At 42.7% G+C, this 20652-nt stretch overlaps 1 protein-coding gene and 1 long non-coding RNA gene across 2 annotated transcripts; both read right to left on the bottom strand.

The window, feature by feature from the left end:
* Window positions 1-126: 126 nt before the first annotated feature.
* On the bottom strand, window positions 127-2232 carry LOC139306334 (uncharacterized). The gene is made up of 3 exons (XR_011599433.1): window positions 2090-2232; window positions 1504-1629; window positions 127-510 (listed from the first exon to the last, which is right to left on the bottom strand). It is a non-coding gene; the product is annotated as an uncharacterized lncRNA (long non-coding RNA).
* A 2290-nt stretch (window positions 2233-4522) lies between these two features.
* Window positions 4523-18652, bottom strand: LOC139305782 (FHF complex subunit HOOK-interacting protein 1A-like). Its single transcript, XM_070929731.1, has 18 exons — window positions 18602-18652; window positions 16153-16199; window positions 15047-15275; window positions 13580-13778; window positions 13274-13495; window positions 12783-12945; window positions 12208-12319; window positions 9633-9734; window positions 9483-9539; window positions 9313-9399; window positions 8853-9020; window positions 8698-8777; window positions 8408-8586; window positions 8211-8322; window positions 6203-7614; window positions 5697-5875; window positions 5480-5600; window positions 4523-4985 (listed from the first exon to the last, which is right to left on the bottom strand). The coding sequence occupies exons 3-18, from the start codon at window positions 15149-15151 to the stop codon at window positions 4753-4755; spliced, it is 3531 nt and encodes a 1176-aa protein (XP_070785832.1). The 5' UTR covers window positions 15152-15275; window positions 16153-16199; window positions 18602-18652; the 3' UTR covers window positions 4523-4752.
* Between the last annotated feature and the right edge of the window lie 2000 nt (window positions 18653-20652).

Below are 20652 nucleotides of genomic sequence, written 5' to 3'. Positions count from 1 at the left end.
CCTCTCTCTCCCCCATTTCCTGTCTGCATGTCAACTGTCTAATTTAAAAAAAAAAAAGTGTTAAAATGCCCCAAAAAAGACATTTAAAACTGTAAAATGTATTAGCAAAAATGTTTGATCACTTTTTATTTATCTATCTTATTAATCTAATCTCTGAGTTCTTAAGTTAAGAAAATACAGCCATAAGAAAAGCCATAATAATAGTATCTGCAATAAAATTGAAAAGGTTTTCCATATAGGAAACACCCAAACAGGGTGACATCGTCTGCAAACAACAATCCTGTACTGTCACAGAGGCAGAATATAAAGCAAGCCTTTTCACAGTTGCTGAGAGTTTACAGTGTATTTACATGTTCACAGTTCATCACAAACATGACACAAAATGCCTTTTTTAATACGCGAACATGCTCAAAACTAAGAGAACAGAGACCAGACAGATGGAGTTGATGTTAGCTGCAGTGGAGGAGGAGGAGGAGGAGGAGGGAGAGGAGTCACTGGTACTGCTGGCATCTGTGGGTAGAGGGAGACAACAGGTAAGCCATTCAAATGCAACAACATGAGCGTAAAACGTCATTATAAAAAGCACAGAGTGGCACAGCGAGGTTTATCCGTGCATCTTTGTAAAATATTTGGCTCTAGAAGCTTGGTGATGTAGGGACTTCTGGCAGGGACGACTGAAGCTGGCGAGCTAACAGCTAACAGACTAGTAAACCATAAGAATGCTAGCGCTGTTTAGAGACAAGAGCTCTTCAAGCTTCTTTCTATTTTGTCAGTACGAGGCCGATACTCCACCCTGGCATTTTGTTCATTTCAATAACTGAAGTTAAGTCCGATAAAAGCAGCTTAGCTGCCAGTTAGCAAGGGACAATAAGTTCATACAGTTTATTAAAAAGATCAACTCGTCTTTTGTGGAGCCTTTTATATTCTGACAAAGGAGGTTGAAGAAAAGTGGATGGTGCAACACAGCTGGTATGCTACAATAGCTTCCTCCATTTGGAAATCTCCAGCTCAGCACTATCAAGACAACTTGCTGTTGCTTAACGGCAAATTAAATGTATGGTTGCCTGATTCTGGAGACGCTACCTGGTGCAGGAATCAGATTCCTGAATTCTAACTAAAGTTTGTACCATTTGACAAATGTTGGCTCAAGCTTTTTGCCAGACAAGAACGTAGATACTGTATGATTCCGCGAAACCCCAAAGATTTATAAAGATTTATTTTCAAACAGTAACACTTTTAATGTTACCAGAGAAAAGGTCTTAAGGATGAGGACTAAGCAGGACAGAGCAGCTAACATGCAGCTCACGCTAAAGCAGACAAACTCCAAAAGCAAGCAAACTTCCTCTGTTTGATTCGTTGTTTTGGACTGCGTGAAATATAGCACTTTGCTGTCCACCTCTCTGCCTATCAAGTAAAACCTGAACTGTCTACGTGAAGAGAAGGGTTAGGTTTCACTGTGCGAACATAAAGAAGTGGATGTGAAGCAGAGGAGATTGAGGTTACCTGAGGAGGAAAGAGAGGATTGGGGGTCGTTTTCGTCTGACGAGCCGCCGCTGCTATATGAATTATAATCTGCGTCATCTGTTTCATTCATCTCATCATCTCCCCTTGATAACAAGACTGCAGCACCTACAGGTGTAAGAACAGGAAGTTTAAAAACAACGTCTGCTGACGTATGACCCGTCGTCACAGGGTGAATTCATCTTTTCAAAAGAGGGGACGTATGTTGCACCATGAAGGTGTTAACCGAGGTGAAGCTGCTGACAGCGAGGAGGAGATGTTAGCTTTAGTTTGCTTCCTTCACATTTCTATCCCTACAGTATATTAGTGTTCTGATTGGTCGGTAGCCTCTCTCTATTTGCAGATGTTTTATGTGCTGTTTGTACGTTAATGGAAGTTAAAAAGCCAAAGAGGATGGGTTTATGAATGAAAGAGAACTTAATGTTCTTTCATTTCCTGACTGGATTCGATTTCTCTGTATGAAGGGATGATGATTGGAGAGATATCACTACATAACAGATTGATCTTACAATGTGGTGGAGATGCACTCTATCATAAACCATAGTTAATCTTTTTCTCACAGACTCACCGACAGCCCATATCAGCAGGTAAACCTTCATTGTGGTCGTCATCACCTCCTGTCCTCTTCTTCTTCTTCTTCTTCTTCTTCTTCTCCTCCAGGCGTCAGACCCACCAAAGTTTCTCCAGATGTCCGAAGTCTGCCTCTGTTTCTGCCGTCTGCCACCTCACATCTGTCTGTGTGCATGCTCAGTTTACAGAGGTAGGAACTAGCTAACCACAGTGTGTTGAGAGTGAGATGTTTGTCACGTCAGCAGACTTGCTGCCTCAGCTGATATTATTATCAGTAGTTACTGGTATCAGTTTATCAGTAAATTTCTCTACGTGGCTCTACTTTATATACTACTATCCCACTGAGTACTGTTCTACACACAGCATTTCGGGGACACATATTTACTTTATTGCCGAGAGTCAGATGAGAAGATAGACACCACTCACACGTCTGTATGTTAAATATGAAGCTACAGCCAGCAGCAGGTTAGCTTAGCTTAGCACAAAGACTGGAAACAGGGGGAAACAGCTAGCCTGGCTCTGTCCAAAGGTAACAAAATCCATCGTATCTCATTTGTTTAATCCGTACAAAAACCTAAGTGTAAAAACAATAATTCCCAGTTTTCAGTCTTTGTGCTAAGCTAATTTAACTGGCTGCTAGCTCCGGCTACATATTTACTGTACAGACATGAGAGTGGTATCACTTTTCTCATCTAACTCGTCGTTAGAAAGCAAACAAGTTTTTCCCAAAATGTCGAACCACTTACAAACACTTCTACCCTGCTGAGTTAAGGGGCTCCCAAAACCAAACAAGAGGTGGCTTTGTAGTACCGTTCGACCAAATCACAAGTTTCATTATTATGTTTATTTATTTATATTATTTTTATGTTTTACATTTTCATATGCAATGACACATTCAAGACATCCCTGTCTTGTACAAGACAAGCAAGGACAGTCAGTGTGATTGTTTGCCTTATATTATCACCTAATTGCTAGAAAAGGCATCGGCAGGTTGCACATGTGCCCCCTGATACCTCCAGACACATTTAGGACCCTTTAAATTACTGCATCATATAAATAATAAAACAACAATACAAAAAGAAAGACATTTTAAAAAATTAACAATCTGCAAGATATTTTATGAGAATCAGATTGTCAAAATCAGTTTAATTATTTTCACGTCATTTTGGCAATAATTTATTCCAAGAGGAGAAACAAGAGACAGTAAAAAGAAGAGACGTGTCCCAGCTGTGGTTCACCAGCAGGTGGCAGTACCAACATTCAGCAGCTGAACACAGCTGCAGAGTTAGGTCAGGTTGGTCCATCCCATAATGTCTCCATGGTAACAGTTTGTGTTAGGAGGGGAGGCTGGTAGTGTTACTGATACTTGGGCGCCTTTTTGAGCTCAGATTAGTTTGAAGACACCGTGAGCAGAACAGTATTTTCTGTTGTTTTTGCCACCTGAAGGTTCTGTTGAATGATGTCTCATGTAAGCAAGAGCTCAAATCTCCCTTCTTTCCCACTACACATGAACGCAGCACAGCATAGGCGAGAACCATAGGAGCGTGTCAGCAAACAATTTCACTTTTTTCAGGTAAAAAATAACAAAAATGAAAAAAATTCATCAAAAAAAAAAAAAACCTCACACACTTTACATTAAAAACAATTAAATGCACATTGATAGAAGTGCAAATGAGATAACTCCAGATCTGATATTTGCACAAGACATCATTTCATTTTTGCATCTTGGTTTCTTGCACTAAAAATCTCTGTTGGTTAAAGTAAGGCTTTGTCATTACTCTGTGTGTGTGTGTGTGTGTGTGTGTGTGTGTTTTGTGTCCATATAAAGACACAACATTATAAACAGGAAGACGCCGCTGATCTCAGAGGCTCTTCCCCTTTTTGATTCAGATTCAGATTATCGTTTGGGCTTCAAGGTTAAAAGTCATTTTCTTATGAACTACTAATATTTCTGAATGACGCCTGCTTTGATTTTAAATGTTAACTAACCTTTAGCCCAAGCAGCTAGCTAGTCACTCACTAGTTGTGGTTGTTGTTTGTGCTGATCAATTTAATATCTGTTAAATCTATCTGATATAAAGTCACTTTAATGTGTTTAAATAAAGTTAGTTTTATTTTTATAATAGTTTATGCATCAAGTTTCCCATCCTGAGAAGGAGGTTGATTTAAAATGGCCGCCACAGAAGTAAGGTCTGAAATAAATTTTTTCCTCGTTAACTTGCACTGCAAAGATTTCAGAAAGGAGCGTATAAAACTATTTGCACCAATCCCACAAATATATAGAAAACATTGATTTATCTTCAAAATAATCTCCTTCAAATCATTTTCATCTACATATAAATATCATCCACATTCACATGAGGAAAACAATAAACAAAAAAAAATATTCAAGTGCTGCCAGGAATATAAACATAGTGTACATACAGATCTATGCATAAAAACCATATTTTATTACAATATACACATTCATTACTAACATGTTGCATTACTGCTCCATGTGTAATGTATACATGTTTTGTGCTTGTACTTTTAGAAGCCTTCAGTCTTCTGCTGGTGGCGTCTGAAGCAGCTCCTTGGACATGTTTTCAGCAGTGCCTTGCTCATCGACAGTGACTTCTGAGGCTGATTTTCACAGCTGGACTAGCGCCAACGACACTCCCATTACTCTTCGGAAGAACAGTCCAGGGCGATGCTGTGCTCCTGGGCGATGGCGGCCAGCTCTTTCAGGAACTCGGCGAACAGGATGATGGCGAACACTCGGCTCTTGGCCTGGGGGGGAATAGGAGGGCAAGGCGGCAAGACGCCAAGAGGAGGCAAAGCCAGAGTGTCCCTCACTGAGCCATTAGGGAGAGATGGGTCCAGGATGACGTCGCCGCCCTGAGACTGGAGGCACTCTGAGACACATGAGGAAATGTTTCACTGTGACGGTAAAGGCATCAGTATGCTTCATACAAAGTGCTCGTTAGATCGACAGTGTCTGAAATTCTGTTCACCTGCACCTTTACGACAACAGATTTGAAAGGGCTGCTTTCGACTTAACTCACACCCTCTTCATGCAGCAATTCATAACGTTGAGTATAACATCAAGCTACAGCCAACAGCTGGTTAGCTTAGCTTAGCATAAAGACTGGAATCAGGGGTAAACAGCTAGTCTAGCTCCCTCCGAAGGTAACAAAATATGTCTACCTGCACCCCTAAAGCTTCTCCTTTGTTAAATCCAAGTTGCAGTTTTACAGGGTGTAATTTGTGGGACTATTTCTTGTCAGAGTCGCTGCTAACTGTCACCTGGCTGTAACTTCATATTCACAACTGCAGCTTCAGGCACTAAAACCTCCAGCTGGAAGGTTTCATGTCCCATTTCTGTGTGTTGATGTGTGTGTTCATTAACCTCTAAACTTGCTGTCCTGGTCTTTAGCCAACAAGAACCTCCAGGCCTGAGTGACCAGAGCGGGGTAGTCTGGTCTGGTCACCACGTAGCGCTCTATCTGAACATGTACCGACGCCAACACCTACGAATACACACACACACATACACAGGAATGTTAGTATACGCAGTTAGATGGAATAAGACATCACATTAGACATATATGAGTCGTGGATGTTACCTGGTACAGTGTGCGAACGTTGGGCTGGTTGTGTGTGTCTGTGCTGAGCAGGAAGGATCTCAGAAGAGGTTGCGGGTATGAAACCAGCTGGGCCAGGATGCCCGTCACCAGCAGGTTCACAGCGATGGAGTTTTCCAGAAGGTTCTCGAGCCGGGACAACAGAACGCTGATGAATGGACCTGGGGCATCATGGGAAACTACAGGTTAGTGTGTGCGAGGCTGGGAAACAATATGATCCAGCCTATAGAAAAAAAAAAGTGAATAATCAGTAGTAAGATGATCTGAAGTTTAATGGCCTGGCATTATTTTCAGTCACAGTTTTTTTTAAGTCTGGGTGAATCACAACCCACCAGGAGTTTGGGGAAGACTTTGAACAGGTCGGCAAGGGGTCAGTGGGTCAAACTGGCTCTGTTTGAGCATAACCCAACCTTTACACAACAAAGCCACTTTAAATTTTTCTACTTCAGGAAGCTTCTTCTAATTCACTCGAGCTTGAAAACACAGACCTGTAAATGGAACTCCAGAACTGCTGCTGCCTTTCTTACTGCTGCTCCTCCTCCTCTCTTCTCCTTCCTCTTCCTCCTCCTCCATCTCCTCCTCCTCTTCTTCCTCCTCTCCATCATCCCACGAGGAGCTAAAAACGAATTCTTCACCTCCTTCTCCTCCCTCCTCCTCTTCCAGTTTTTGCCTCAGAGCTCGGACACGCCTCCTGAACGTGCTGATGTCGTCTGTGATGTCGTCACAGTCTGGCTCCACACCCAAAGAGAGCATGAGCTCGTGGTATCGGGACAGGAAGTCATCGTTATTAGTGACTTTGTTAGCAGGCAGACTTGGAGACACAGGAGGGTCATGTGGCTCAAATTCAGAATGGCCATTGGTTAAAGCCTTTGTCACTAAACATGGTATGGGATGCTGTGTGTTGTGGTGTGTGTGCTGCTGGTGTGGTGTGTGCATGTGATTGATAGTAGTTGTGAAGTCACTCAGGTTGCAGTTTTGCTTAAATGGCTTGCCATCTTCATCAGTATCATCACATTCGTCGATGATGCGATTCTTAGCATTAAAACCGTTGGTGGAAAACTGACGTCCCTTTGGCTCTCCTTGTACATCTATCCTCTTTACTTCATCTTCTCCTTCCACCTTCCTCCTCCCCATCTCCTTTCCACAGTCCTCACTCCTCCTCCTCCTCCTCCTCCTCCTCACCTCACTCCCATAATCCTCACTCCTTCTTCTTTCCTCTTTCCCTCCATCCTCGCTCCTCCTCCTTGTCGACATTATACTGTTAACAGTTTCCATTACCGTCCTCCCTGTTGTGGTTAACATTGTTGTTAACGTTGTCGTCGCCGCTGCTGTTGACACTCGTTGGCCATTTGGGATGCTTCCACGTGACCGTCGATTTGCTGCCATGATTCGCTCCAAAATGGCCGCCTTTGTGTCTTTCTGGGCGACAAGATCGTAGACCAGAACATCATCCTGAAACTCGGATTCCTCCACATAGGAGCCGTGCACCAGCTTGGTCGCAGTGCGTCGCATTTCCTGTATGTGTCGAGGAGGTAGAGGGGGAGGTGCAGGTGTTGAAGAGCGTCTGTCAGACTCCATGGTCATGCTGCCATTTGCTAGTGCCGTGTTTATCACAGCTGATAAAGACGGATCGTCATCTGCAAAAATGTCATCCCACTCAAGCTCCAGGGCAGAGCTGGCTCTTCCTGCCTGGTTGCCCGTGGAGATGGTATCTGAGGAGGACAGGGTGGGGGAGAAGGCCAAGGGGGGAGGAGTGACAACCAAAGAGCAGATGGAGTCACTCTTGACTCGCGGTACGATCTCTTCCTCATCTTCTATGTCGTCCCCTGGTGTGTCAGATCGGTATTCTTGAGGCAGAGGGTTGATCCCGTCATATGGGGCCGACCAGAGCCGACATGCCCTGCAGACAAAACAAAACAGAACTGAAATATAATAAAGTAAAATAATCTCTTACTGGGTTATTCCTAAAAACAGGATTTAATCGTACTGTAAAGCTCATGCTTTTTAGCCATGCTTGCGGCATAGCTCTAGGGATGGCAACGTCTGTCTGTCTAAGGGTCTGAAATTAGGTACCGATATTCACGGTTCCCAGAGGATGAATCTTTATGACTTTAGTGATCCCCTTGCTTTTCCTTCGCACCACCATTTGACATTGACATGTTTTGTTTTTAGTGAAATATCACAACAACTATTGAATGGATTGCCTCAAAATGAATTGTAAAAACTTTGCTGATCCACTGACTTTTCATCTAACGCCATCATTTGGTCAAAACCTTTGGCCAATACTTTATGATCAAACACCTGCATGAAAAAACGACACCCATCAGCTTCAGCTGTAGTTGCAATGCAATACCAAACATTGCCCAGCAGATGTCCTTAAACACTTTCACCCATTTTGACCATAACTGCTTCACAAAGGTTCAGTGCTGGGACCAGGTTGATCCATAATCCATCCCCCTTTTTTTTAACGTAGAGGAACATAAAGTTGAGACTGACCTGTGGGAAGTGGAGATGGCCTGGCGGGCGTCCCAGAGGTAGTGGAGATAGTTTACATCTATCAAAAAGTCTGAACCACGACAGTAACCGACACTGTCTGATACTGACAGATCTGACGGAGACGGAGAACCTAAGTTAGCATAAATATATATCAGAGAACATTTCATTGTGTTGTGTTGTGCGTTGGTCGTACTGACCTGCTCCTTTAGGCCAGTGGATGTGCTCCGAGTGTGAGTGGGTGTTAGTGCTGTGGAGGTTCCCGGGGCACCAGGAGGGCAAGAGGAGCAGGAAGGAGGCAGCGCTGGAGGAGTAACAGTCCCTCTGCTTTAGGGAGCAGCGCTGCTTCCTGCTCAGGTGGCTGCAGGGAATCAGATACCTGAGGACACACAGACACTGCTCAGTCCCAGCATGCATCACTCGTCACCAGAATATGCTTATTGGTCGGACAATACGTCGTACATCGGACCTATAAACCTGTCAGACTGACCTGAACACCAGCTGCAGCATGACGTCTTCACAGAAGAGACCAATCAGAGTCTTGAACAGAGCCAGCGACACCGTACCCAACTGACAGACATGCAAAGGGTTAAGATAACGAGGTAACACTCACATGACATGGTGAACTGTGGTTCAGTGTGTTACCTGGAAAGGTGTGTTGACCCTGCTGACCAGTGTGTCCAGGATGTGCACGTTGTCGTGTGTGTGAAGCAGGATGAAGGACAGGAAGGTCTGGAGGAGGGCGGGCTCAGGGATGGAGCGCAGGAACAGATCCAGGTACGCTGTGGTGGTCATCACCTCCTCCACCGTCAGCTGCACACACACGTTAACGGTTATGCAAGCATGTAATAGAAAAACTATTCAATCTACACACAGACTGAAATTTTAAATATGTATTCAGATCCTGCTGGAATTAGAGGGAAAGATCTTTCACATGTGCCCTCTAGTGGTGATTACATGTAGGAGACGTGGAAATAAATGTCCTGTCTGCTGCACTTTGACCTTGAAGTGTGGCATCACCACAAAGCCTCCTCAAGATCCGATCAGCATCAGCGACACGGGACAATAAGGAAGCACAGAAGCCGATAGTGATGAGGTTCGCTACCTTGTGCAGAGCAGGAGCCAGTACAGGCACCAGGAAGCCGTTGTAGATGTAACCCAGCAACTGAGACCGGATGGAGGGATGAGCGACCTGAGAGAGACAGATGGAGGTGACTCTAGCACTATTCATTGCATTTGTGTGTGTGTGTGTGTGTGTGTGTGTGTGTTTATTACCTTGGTAACAGCACTACAGAAGTCCAGTGAGTGCAGGAAGTGGACAAGAGCAGGAACCTGTTGACCCAAAGACCAGGTAAGAATGGAATCAGATTAACTCATTCATCATTTCACTCCGTCACTGACTCGCTGTGTGGTCGCCATGGTTACCTGCTGCCAGTCAGCCTGGTCCAGACAGTGCCAGTCTTCACTGTAAACCTGCAGCCGCGCTGGAAGAGACGAGTACAAACCAGACAGACCAGTGGCCAGCACCTGTAAACACACACACACACACACAGTTTCAGTCACACAGTACATAGACACAAGTCAGGTACGCACACACACATGAACACACACAGGCTTTTGTGGAAATTAAATTCCAGTGCAGATTAGTGTGTTCTTTTTTATAAATAGCAGCAAATGAGGGCAGATATGAGCAGAGGAGAGACAGGACGAGAACATGTGTTTCATTGATTCATTTAAAATTATATTAATATTAATTAACTAAAAGATCCATTAAAGGAATAGTTTCACATTTTGGGAAAGATGCTTATTTGCCTGGTCAAGAGTGGGATGAGAAGATCGATAGCTTAGCTTAGCATAAAGACTGGAAACAGGGGGAAACAGTTAGCCTGGTTCTGTCCAAAGGTAAAAACATCCAAACAATTGAACAAATTAGATCAAATGTGTCAATTTGTGGTATTTGGAGGTGCTGGTACAGTAGGTTGTTACCTTTGGACAGAGCCAGGCTAGCTATTTCCAGTCTTTATGCTAAGCTAAACTAACCAGCTGCTGGCAATAGCTTCATATTCACCGTACAGACATAAGAGTATCTTCTCTTGGCAAGAAGAAAAAAATGCCAAACTATTCCTTTAATGAGGGAGGAAAGTGGAAGGAGGATAAGAAGAAAAGGAGGGAGTAGAGGGAGAGGAGAAAGCAACATCATCAACAACAACAACAACAACAACAACAACGTCAACAGCTGCAGTCTTGAGTCTAACAATCAGGCAACTGTCCAATCACGTGCAGACTTACTAATCCCTCTCTGTGTACGAGCCAATCTCACACTGGTTTACTAATCTGCTCTCTGCATAAAGATTGAGGTCAGAGTGTGGTTACATGGGCTTAAATCTGACACACACACACACACACACACACACACACACACAGGTGGCAAGTGTCTTAGCTCGCCCCTTTCACATACACACTCCCTCCCTCTCTTTCTCTCACACAAACAGTAACAGCAGAAACTAGCAGTGATGGAGCCAACATGGCCGACACAGCGAGCGTAGACACCTGAAGGACACAAGTAAACAAAGCATCTTGTGTTTCAATAACATTTGGTATCTTTTTTAAGAATATTGTTGTTATTGTTCCACTGTCATTGGCAGCATGTCTCCAGGGACGACAACGTCTGTCCACCACTTTGGTCCAGACTGAAACATCTCAACAACTGTGAGACGGGCTGAGATGAAGCCTCAGCTGTACGTTGTGCTTTGTGGTAATTAGCTGCTCAGTACAGCCTCACACAGCTGCTGGCCTTGTTTGAAGTTTCATTCATGTTTTTGTACTAATTCATATTTTCATATAATTGTTATTATTATATAGTTCTTTCACTATTTTTCTTGACATTAATACTTTTCCATGAGTGTTACTGTATTTTGTATCTTTGTATGAATTGTAATAACTTGACATTTCATCATTTCATCCTTTTTGTATCATTTTGTCTTCATTTGTTGTAGTTTTTAAGTTTTTTCCTTGACTCTTCCTGTATTTATTTGTAATATCTTCCCCTGAAAACAAGGTTCACATTGTTTTCCTGCTTCCTTCTGTCACTTTCTTTGTCTTCTCTTATTCATTTGTTGCTTTCTTCACTATTTTGTCCTTGTTAATGTCCTTTACCGCTTTCCCTCTATACATTTCCCAGTTGCTTTTCCTTCCTCTCTGTCTTCCTCCTCCTCCTGAGAATCTGAGATCTGTATCAAGGAGTGGGTTCTTTTGATTCTGTTATTCTGTTTCATTCTCCCACAGAAAAACACATGCATGTATTTGGAAGGTATGTGGAGATTAACCTAGTTTAGCTCCGCTAATGGGAGGCTATGTGGGGTAAACTAGCAGCTCTGCTGAGGAAATATACCTTTAAATTCTCCACAGGTGTATGGCCGGTCTAACTAATCTGTGTGATATATCTCTCTTATCGATCTCTCTTATCGGACTGCAAACACAGCATTGAAATTTTAATGTTTTTATGCAATTACAACAGTAGCGAACAATCTTTAAAATATTAGGATTTTTTAAGAAGTTGTGAAACAAATGAAGAAAAATAATACCGGTATTCTTATTTATTCACTGTCCTTGTTCCTTTCAAAGTTTTACATTAATAGCACCATGTTAACCTCGTTTAAAAACGAGAGCAAAAGACTGCAGAATGTTAGCCAGCGGGCTTATCTCTGTGATCCACATCTACTGAGTGACGCTGATCCTGAACAAATCCTTGACATTTCCAACTAGCAGACTCTCCGGCAGACGTAAGGTGACCATGAAACTTGTGCCAATAGACAATGAGCAGAGGCGTCGTCTCCTCAGTTTGTCTTGGAATGAGCCATCAAGGTTCAGTGATGAAGGATCCAAACTATCCGTCCTCGATAGGTTGTAATTTAGCAGCAGTTCATGTTTGTGTGTGTGTGTGTGTGTGTGTGTGTGTGTGTGTGTGTGTGTGTGTGTGTGTGTGTGTGTGCGGACTCACAGGACAGAAGTATGTGTTCTCGGCGATGTGCTGGGCGACTCGAGGATCAGAGGCCGACAGAGACATGATGAGCAGCAGAGCGTCTCTGGCCTGCTGACCGACTGAACCCTGTCTGAGGGAGCGACAGACAATACAGGTTGTGTTCATACTTGTGAATGTTGGTGTGCACACGCGCCTATATGAAAATGCATTCCACCACTATGTGTGATGTAGATGTGTGCAAAAGGCCAAAATGTGAATGTACCCTAAATGTGTGTACACCATAAATGTTTGTTGCTTTGCCCTACTAGTGTGTGTGTACCTGTTTGTGTCTGTATACGTCTATATATTTCTATATGTGTGTGAACAAGTGAACAACATACACATGCATGCACCTGTGTGTGTGTACCCCTGTGTGTGCTACAGGTATTGTATGTGTGTGTGTATGCAGCCGTGTGTATATACCTACCTATACTATGTGTTTACTTTTACATGCGTATCCTGTGAATGCATGTACGTACCTGTTGGCTGTATACCTGTGTGTGTGTGTGTGTGTGTATACCTGTGTGTCTGTATACCTGTGCATGTACACCTACCTGTGTGTGTATGGTATGAGCAGGGAGAAGAGCAGGAAGTTGGCGGCTCCCTGGTCCTCACTGGTGTGGAAGAACAGTTCCAGCACTGAGGGATCTTTGACCAGAGCCACACACAGCTGGTTCAACAGGAGAACCAGCTCCGCCTCCACCACACCACCGCTGTCTGGAGATGGAGACACAGGTGATTAACTACCCAGGTAACAGTTTAGACAGCTTACTCAATCTCATGGTAACGACTCCACAACGGTTTTTGTCCGGATTAAACAAACAAGATATAACGTGTTAATTAGTGAGCTTTGGACAGAGCCAGGCTAGCTGTTTCCCCCTGTTTCCAGTCTTTGAGCTAAGCTAAGCTAATCGACTGCTGGCTCCACAGACATACGGATATGAGAGTGGTGTCAATCTTCTCATCTAACTCTCAGCGAGAAAGTAAATAAGCCTATCTCCCCAAATGTCAAATTATTCCTTTAATGATGTCACCACCAACTCACCAGTTCCAGCTCCAGCGCAGGAGGCCAGCAGCATCATGAGTGGCCGTAGAACTGGTTTGTGGTGCAGTAGAGGCTGCCTGGCCTGAGACAGAAGCATCTGGTACATCCTGAGCTGCTCCAGCTTCATATCCTCAGTAAACTGTCTCCTCAGGCTCCACAGAAACAGCCTCTCCATCACACCCTCCAGAACCACGAACTCCAGGATAGTACCCATCGCTCCTCCTAACAGTGCAGAACAGGCATGAGACCACACACAATACAACATGGTGGCATTATGAAACATGTTGTTTACCTCTGTTCTCGTACCTTGCCCCGCCTCCTCCTCCATCAGCAGGAAGAGCATGTGTTCCACGTAGTTCTGGACGGCGCTGGCCTCGTCGGCCGGGATAGGACCAAGGCGTAATGCTCCGGAGCTGCTGCTACCGCTACTAGCATGACCGGAGAGGAAACTCAACGTACCGGTGCCGCCACGACCCGGCTCGTGTTTCTCCAGGATCTTTACTACCTGCAGAGAGAGACAGAGAGAGAGACATTGAACACGTCCTCAAACAAACAGAAATGTCACATTTCCATCAACATGGCTAATGCTCTTTCACCTACATCATTATTAACTTAACTCCGCCCTCTTCTTCTATATTAATCTATATTCATTTGTATTCTCTTTTGCTGATTTTTGGGAAGATTTAATCAAAATTTTGATGGAAGCTTGACATCAAAGCAGCAACCACCACAGCAGCGTGTTGAATGGTTTTAAGCTGCTGTTTCCATAATGGCCACTAGGCGCTAGGCACCAGAAGAACTTTTGCAATGTTGAAGGGAATGGGAAAACCTCTGACACTTTTCTAGAAATACAGAGTCAATGGATTGTTTCTTACAAGAAGTTAAAATGTGAAAAGCTGATTTCAGTCCATCTAATGTTTGTCTTAGTGGTGATTTTGAAAAATATTTTTCCATCAAGAAGATATTGAAGCTTAAAAAGAGCTGTATTTCTGGCAGGGTGATCGATGAGATCATCCATGGTGGTTATTCCATCCTTTTTGCCATAATTATGATTTTCTGGCTTCAGTAACTGACGCCGATAGCAGCGAGTGGTGAAACCTAAATTTCAGGCTTCAAAACGTCCCTTCAGAAATCTTTGAAATCAACTGAAATGAACAAAATCTAATATTCATACTTAATTTGCACTTATAAACAGCAAAGAACAATTCATCAATATAAGACATTTAAGACGCAGTAGATAACAGATCGCTGTGGGAGGGGTGAACAAGGGATGAATACATGAATGAAAAGAGGGAAAGAGAGAAGAATGTAATTCACTGTCTGGACTTGTGTTAACCTTTGACCTCTGTTGCTTCAGACAAGGACCACACACACAAACACACAAACACACATACACAATACACTTGTACACACACAGACATGGAGTGTGTGTGGGTTTTCTTGGCGGGTGTAGAGAGAGGTTTGTTATAAATGGATCCTGTGTTTAAGGGCCAAAGTCTGGGTCAGCAATGCACACACACACACACACACACACACACACACACACACACACACACACACATAATCACACACTGAGCCTGCCAACCATTATGAGAAAATAGGACAGACTGAAGAGATTGAGACTGAGGGACAGAAGAGATGACGAGCGTCAACAAAACAACAGGAAAGTGAGTTTTTCTGTCTGAGAAGTGACTGATTGATTAGTTGATCGATGGATAAACTGATGATGAGGTAAATATAGAGGAAGCCATGATTAGTAGATGAGTTGATTACCTGCGCCCAGTGGTTCTTAAACACAATCATACAGGTCTCGGGGTCCACCCCTCTCAGCGTGAGAGACTTCCTCCGGTTGCCCCCGACAACCACAGAGGCCATCATTTTGATTGGCAGTCAGGTGGCTATAGCATGTTCCAGTTCAGTGGGATGGTGGCAAAGGGGCATTAGCTGGCTCTCTCAGCCCAGGATAAGGCTCTCTCCCTGGGCTTGGCAGGCAGCTGCTGGCCTGCAGGAGGTGGAGGTGGACAGAGTAGACACTTTTCATTGTGTTGCAAGTATGAGGCAGACATACTTCCTCTTCTAGGAGCATACCAGTAGTACCAAAGGAGGCTCTTTTTAACACCCAGAACTTGCCTGAGAATCATCACGTTTTTAAGTTTTATTCAGTATCAAAGTAATCCAGTGATAGTTGTCTGTACATTCATGGGTCTATTGCAAACAGGAACTGCTAATTGCTAATTCGGCAGGTTAGGGTTGCAAAATATAAAACAGATATAGCTAATTAAGTGACTCCATGGCAACATTATACCTCCTCCCCAAAAAACATATGGGAACTGTAGTTCCAAAGCTTACATACACATTACTGATGTACATGTGTATGTAAGTATATGTGACCACGTGTATAATGTTGATAGTGTGTATCTGTATGTTTTCAATATGATGTAGCTGCACGTGCAGGCTGTGGAAACACATTTAGAATATAAAGACTATCTGACGGTCTGTCTATTACACTTTTAGCTTGATTTCCTTTCTTCCAGACAGCCATTGGTTTCATTTCATTATGAAATTCAACTTGCAGAGATTTGAGGCCGCAGAAAGGTAATCCATCACAGTGAACTTTATTTTTAGCCGTGGCTCTAGGGATGGAAATGTCAGTCAGTTCTCTGTCTCTGTCTTTCTGTCGTCGTGTTTCTCTCTCTGTCCAAAAACTGACAGGAGCCGAGGCCGGAACAGGAAGTGAGGGTCGTCAGCGGCAACAAGCAAACAGGAAAAATGAGGACACGTCCGAGTCCCACCCTGGGCGTTCCGGGACATTCCATGAATTCCCATCTGAGCTCTCCAAGAACCCCCCCCCCCCCCCCCCCCCCCAACAGTATACCTACCTCTGTGCTGCTGCTGCTGCAACGACATGGGCGAGCGAGCCTGCTGCCTGAAAGAGAGAGAGATGAGTGAAAGGTTGTAAACTGTCACACACACACACACACACACACACACACACACCATCCTTCACCATCTGGGCCTCTAATCTGTGTGTGTGTGTGTGTGTGTGTGTGTGTTGGGCAAATAGTCAGATTTTGGTCCAATTTCCTGTTTGGATCATGAAGTTGTCATTATAGGGTGTGTGTGTGTGTGTGTGTGTCCGTGTGTCCGTGTGTCCGTGTGGACTGTATTACTCATGTTGTGGGGACATAAGTCTGTTCACACAAGACTCGCCTTCCTTTTGGGGACAAAACACAAGTCCCCATAACGTAAAACCTTGAATTTACGGGTGAAGACTTGGTTTAAGGTTAGAGTTAAGTCAGGGTAAGTCTCCAGGAGGTGAATGTAAGGCAATGTAATGTCCTCCGAAGTGATGCAAACACGCCTGTGTGTGTGTGTGTGTGTGTGTGTGTGTGTGTGTGTGTGTGTGTGAAAGAGAGAGAAAAAACAGAGAGAGAAGTAATCTGAGATGAGACAGTGATGTTTAATCCCAAGCCACCACCCTGTGTGTGTGTGTGTGTGTGTGTGTGTGTGTGTGTGTGTAAATCAGACAGTCACATGCCATCACATAAACCAGGGATTAAACACACACACACACACACACACACACTGACCCGAGGTGTTCAGATAACGACGATGATGACAGAGCACCTCAGCAGGAGATCAAACCTGCAACCTGTCAGTCACAGGACCGTCTGTTTACTGTCAGTGAAGGAGCTGATGCATTCCCATACATCTTCTAAGTAATAAGACAAATAAAATGATCCTGAAACGCATACAAACGTGTTCACACATACACATCTGCACACGTGTTAATGTCCTTCATGGACGGCAGCTGTTGGATTCAAGGTCTTTACTGAGCGACCACAGCTGTTTGTTTCTCACAGAAAACTGTGTTTCTAAAGGTGAAAGTCCTCGCACCAAAATCAATATCGATTAATCTGCTGATTATTTTTTCTATTTCATTTCTTGTTTGTTTTATAAAATATCAGAAAAATGATGTTGCAATTTCCATGAGCTCAAGGTGACCAACAGCCCAAAACCCAAAGCTAAGTTTTGGCACTTTTGGGTTAAAAAAGTCATTTACATGATTATTGATGATGATTATCAAATTATTATTAATTTATATTAATTTTCTGTCAATCAATCTAATTTTACAGTATTATCGACTTTCCTGATTACAGTTAGAGGACCATACTGGTGGAGTTGCCTCTTTAATCCCTTTAATCCCAAATCTTGTACTCTTGTTATTACTGATGGCCACAGTAAACTATGAGAAGCAAGTTGTTTGGATGTGAAACTTTTACTGAAGTAAAAGTACTAATACCACACTGTGAAAATACTGCACTACGAGGAAAATGTCTTACTGTAAGTTAAAGTATGTAAGTATTCTCAGCGAAACGGACTTAAAGTATGAGAGTAAAAGTACTGATGTTGCAGTAAAATGTTCGCTGTCAGTGTTTCTGGATTAATAAGTACTGCTGCATTAATGTGTGTGTTACTGTGTCACATTTAGCTGCTGTAGATGTTTCAGCTCATTTCAGCTACTTTATTGAGCTTTTCAGCTTTGTGACGATGCATTTTCCATCAGATCTGAGGAGGTTTAAATAGTTTATTTAGCTGAAGGAGGAGGAGAATGTTCTCAACACATGAAGGAACATTTCATCGACACACCGCTGAACCTGAACACACCACCACAGAGTGTGTGTGTGTGTGTGTGTGTGTGTGTACAGGTCAATGAGGGTCACTGAACTGTGAGTGTGAACACATGCATGCATCACCATCTTAATACTTCTTACATCACACACACACACACACACACACACACACACCTCACTGGTGTACCAGCATTACTCAGCAAAACTCACACACACACACCTGATACAGAAAAGACAGAGTCAGCAGTTAACAAGATAGACTTCATATAAAAGATGCTCTCCTTGAACAACTACTTTGTTCTATTCTAATCTGCTTTTCTGTTTTCTACTCCAGCCTAAACGTGCCTGAGCTGTTTTTATTGCTTTATTTTAATTATTTTAATTTCTGTTATATATTTTTTTCCTGTCTATATTATTTTACAGTCTACATTGTTTTCATCACTTTATTCTGTTCTATTCTGATCTACTTGTGTGTTTTCTATCCCTGACTGAACGTTTCTGTGCTGTTTTATTCCATTTATTTACTTTTCTATTCTAATGTTCTTCTTTTAACTGACTGTCAGCTGCTGTTAATCTGCCACACAAACTCCAGTCTTTCTGTAGCTTGTTATGAGACTTAACCCTCTGGACTATGAACAGCATGATATTTAATATACTGAGCTGCACCTGCAGTGAGCTGTCAGACGGATCTTACCTCAGCTGCTCAGACTGAAGGAATGTCAGGCTCTCTAACTGTTGCTTCTCGTCCCAAAAACTAGAGAAAAGTAGCTTTAAAGTCCACAAAACGCGTATAAATCCCGGCGTTTCTCGGTTTAACCCGGATGTTTGTGTCGTTTCGGTCCGTTTCTGGAAGCTGCTCCGCTCCTGAGGCTTTAAGCCGCTCAGCCGTCAATCACTCTGCCGCTGGCTGCTAGGTAACCATCTGGCCCCGCCCATCAATGCAGGAAGCCACGCCCACCCGAAGACACAGCGAGAGCGGTGGAGGAAGTATACAGGCCTGCAGAATGAGTACTTTTACTGTGATACTTTAAGTACACTTTGCTGAGAATACTTCTACACTTTTACTTAAGTAGGATTTTCAATGCTTTTACGAATTACTAGTGATGGAGTATGTTTTCATTGTTGTATTGGTACTTTTACTAAAGTACTTCTTCCACCACTGCTGAATATACACTGCACGCTGTGTGTTTGGTAAAATACTGTACATTAGTACTTCAAATCAGTCGATAATGTTATATACTGTACAGTAAGGTGCAAGATTGGATATTAAAATAGAATAACTGTACATTGGATAAATGTACCTATAGTTGCATTTACTGTATATTACATATATTGCAGTATATTTTAACCTTAAGCTAAATGTAACCTTACCCCTAAAACCAGGTCTTAATTCTTAAATGGAGATGAGTCCCCATAATGTGGACCTTTTGTCCCCACAACCCTATAAAGGACAGCACACACACACACACACACACACACACTGTATCCCCCCTGCTGGTGATAGGCCTACTGTTAACGAGGGCTCGTTAATCACCGTGGAAACGCAGGTTAATGGTCGTTAATCTGCTGTTAGAACAATACACACAGGTCATCTGGACCCCAGCCAACCACCGACCTCATCATCTGGTCTTCAACTGACCTCATTTGAAGCAAATCATATTGATTTTGGTAGTTTGGTAATTAAGAAATAAACAAAATATTATTTATTACAGTAGGATGCATCTGTGTTTAAGTTGTTGTACTTATTACTACTCTAATGAGATTGTACCGTGTATTGTTATTTGGTTTAAAAACTACTATCATTTGCGTTATGAAGTACTAATATATGCTTCAAAAAAGTACCAATGTTTGATATAAACAGAGCATCTGTTTGCATATTAAGCATTTGGTCAAAGTGGTCAGATTTTGTGAGGACACAAATCAGATTCTTTGTGCGTTTCAGTAAAAGTACAAGATGAAACCTGTTCCACTAAAGGTCAGTGCTTTTTCTTTGTTTCTCACCTGCTGCACTCTGGTGGCAACATACTGAAAGTGCACCTAATTTAATTATTTAAACTGATCATTAATTAATCGATAGAAAACGTAGCAAAACCACAATCTAGAAATTAGAAATTAAAAGCTCCCTGTCTTCATTTGACTTTAAAAAAAAAAATATTCAACACATTGCATGTATTTTCAGTAACACTACTTGAAAAATTATTTTTATGCTACTTAATACTTCTACTCCACCACATTACAGTGGAAAATATTGTACTTTTTACTTCACTACATTCATATTAAAGCTCAGATTATTAATACAAAATATAACCATTAAATATGAACTATGATGTAGTTTTATAGACTACCCAGCACTATATAAAGTAGTATTATCCCCACCTTATTTAGCGACACATAATGCATCAATAATTGTAATCCAGCATTACACATTATTCTGAAATAGTCCATTCTGCATAACAAGTACTTTTACTTTACTTTAAGTATATTTTGATGCTATGCAAAACTAAAAGTTGTTTCAGCTCTACTTTTACTTGTATGACAAGTATTTCATATTATGCTAATGTTACTTTAACTAAAGTAAAATATCTGAGTACTTCTCCCACCACTGTTTCATTTTAAGTGACTTGTTTTGTCCTCCATGTTTTATTTTCTGCCCCATGTTTGTTTTTTCTTCAGTTGGTGACGTCACGCAGCTGGAGCGCGTGCGGCTCTGTATCGTGAGCTCGCGACCGCCAAGAGAGGGGTGGG

Source organism: Enoplosus armatus, chromosome 23 (assembly GCF_043641665.1).
Source record: "Enoplosus armatus isolate fEnoArm2 chromosome 23, fEnoArm2.hap1, whole genome shotgun sequence".
In the NCBI taxonomy this organism is placed as follows: domain Eukaryota; kingdom Metazoa; phylum Chordata; class Actinopteri; order Centrarchiformes; family Enoplosidae; genus Enoplosus; species Enoplosus armatus.
This window is presented reverse-complemented; position numbering and strand designations above follow the sequence as displayed.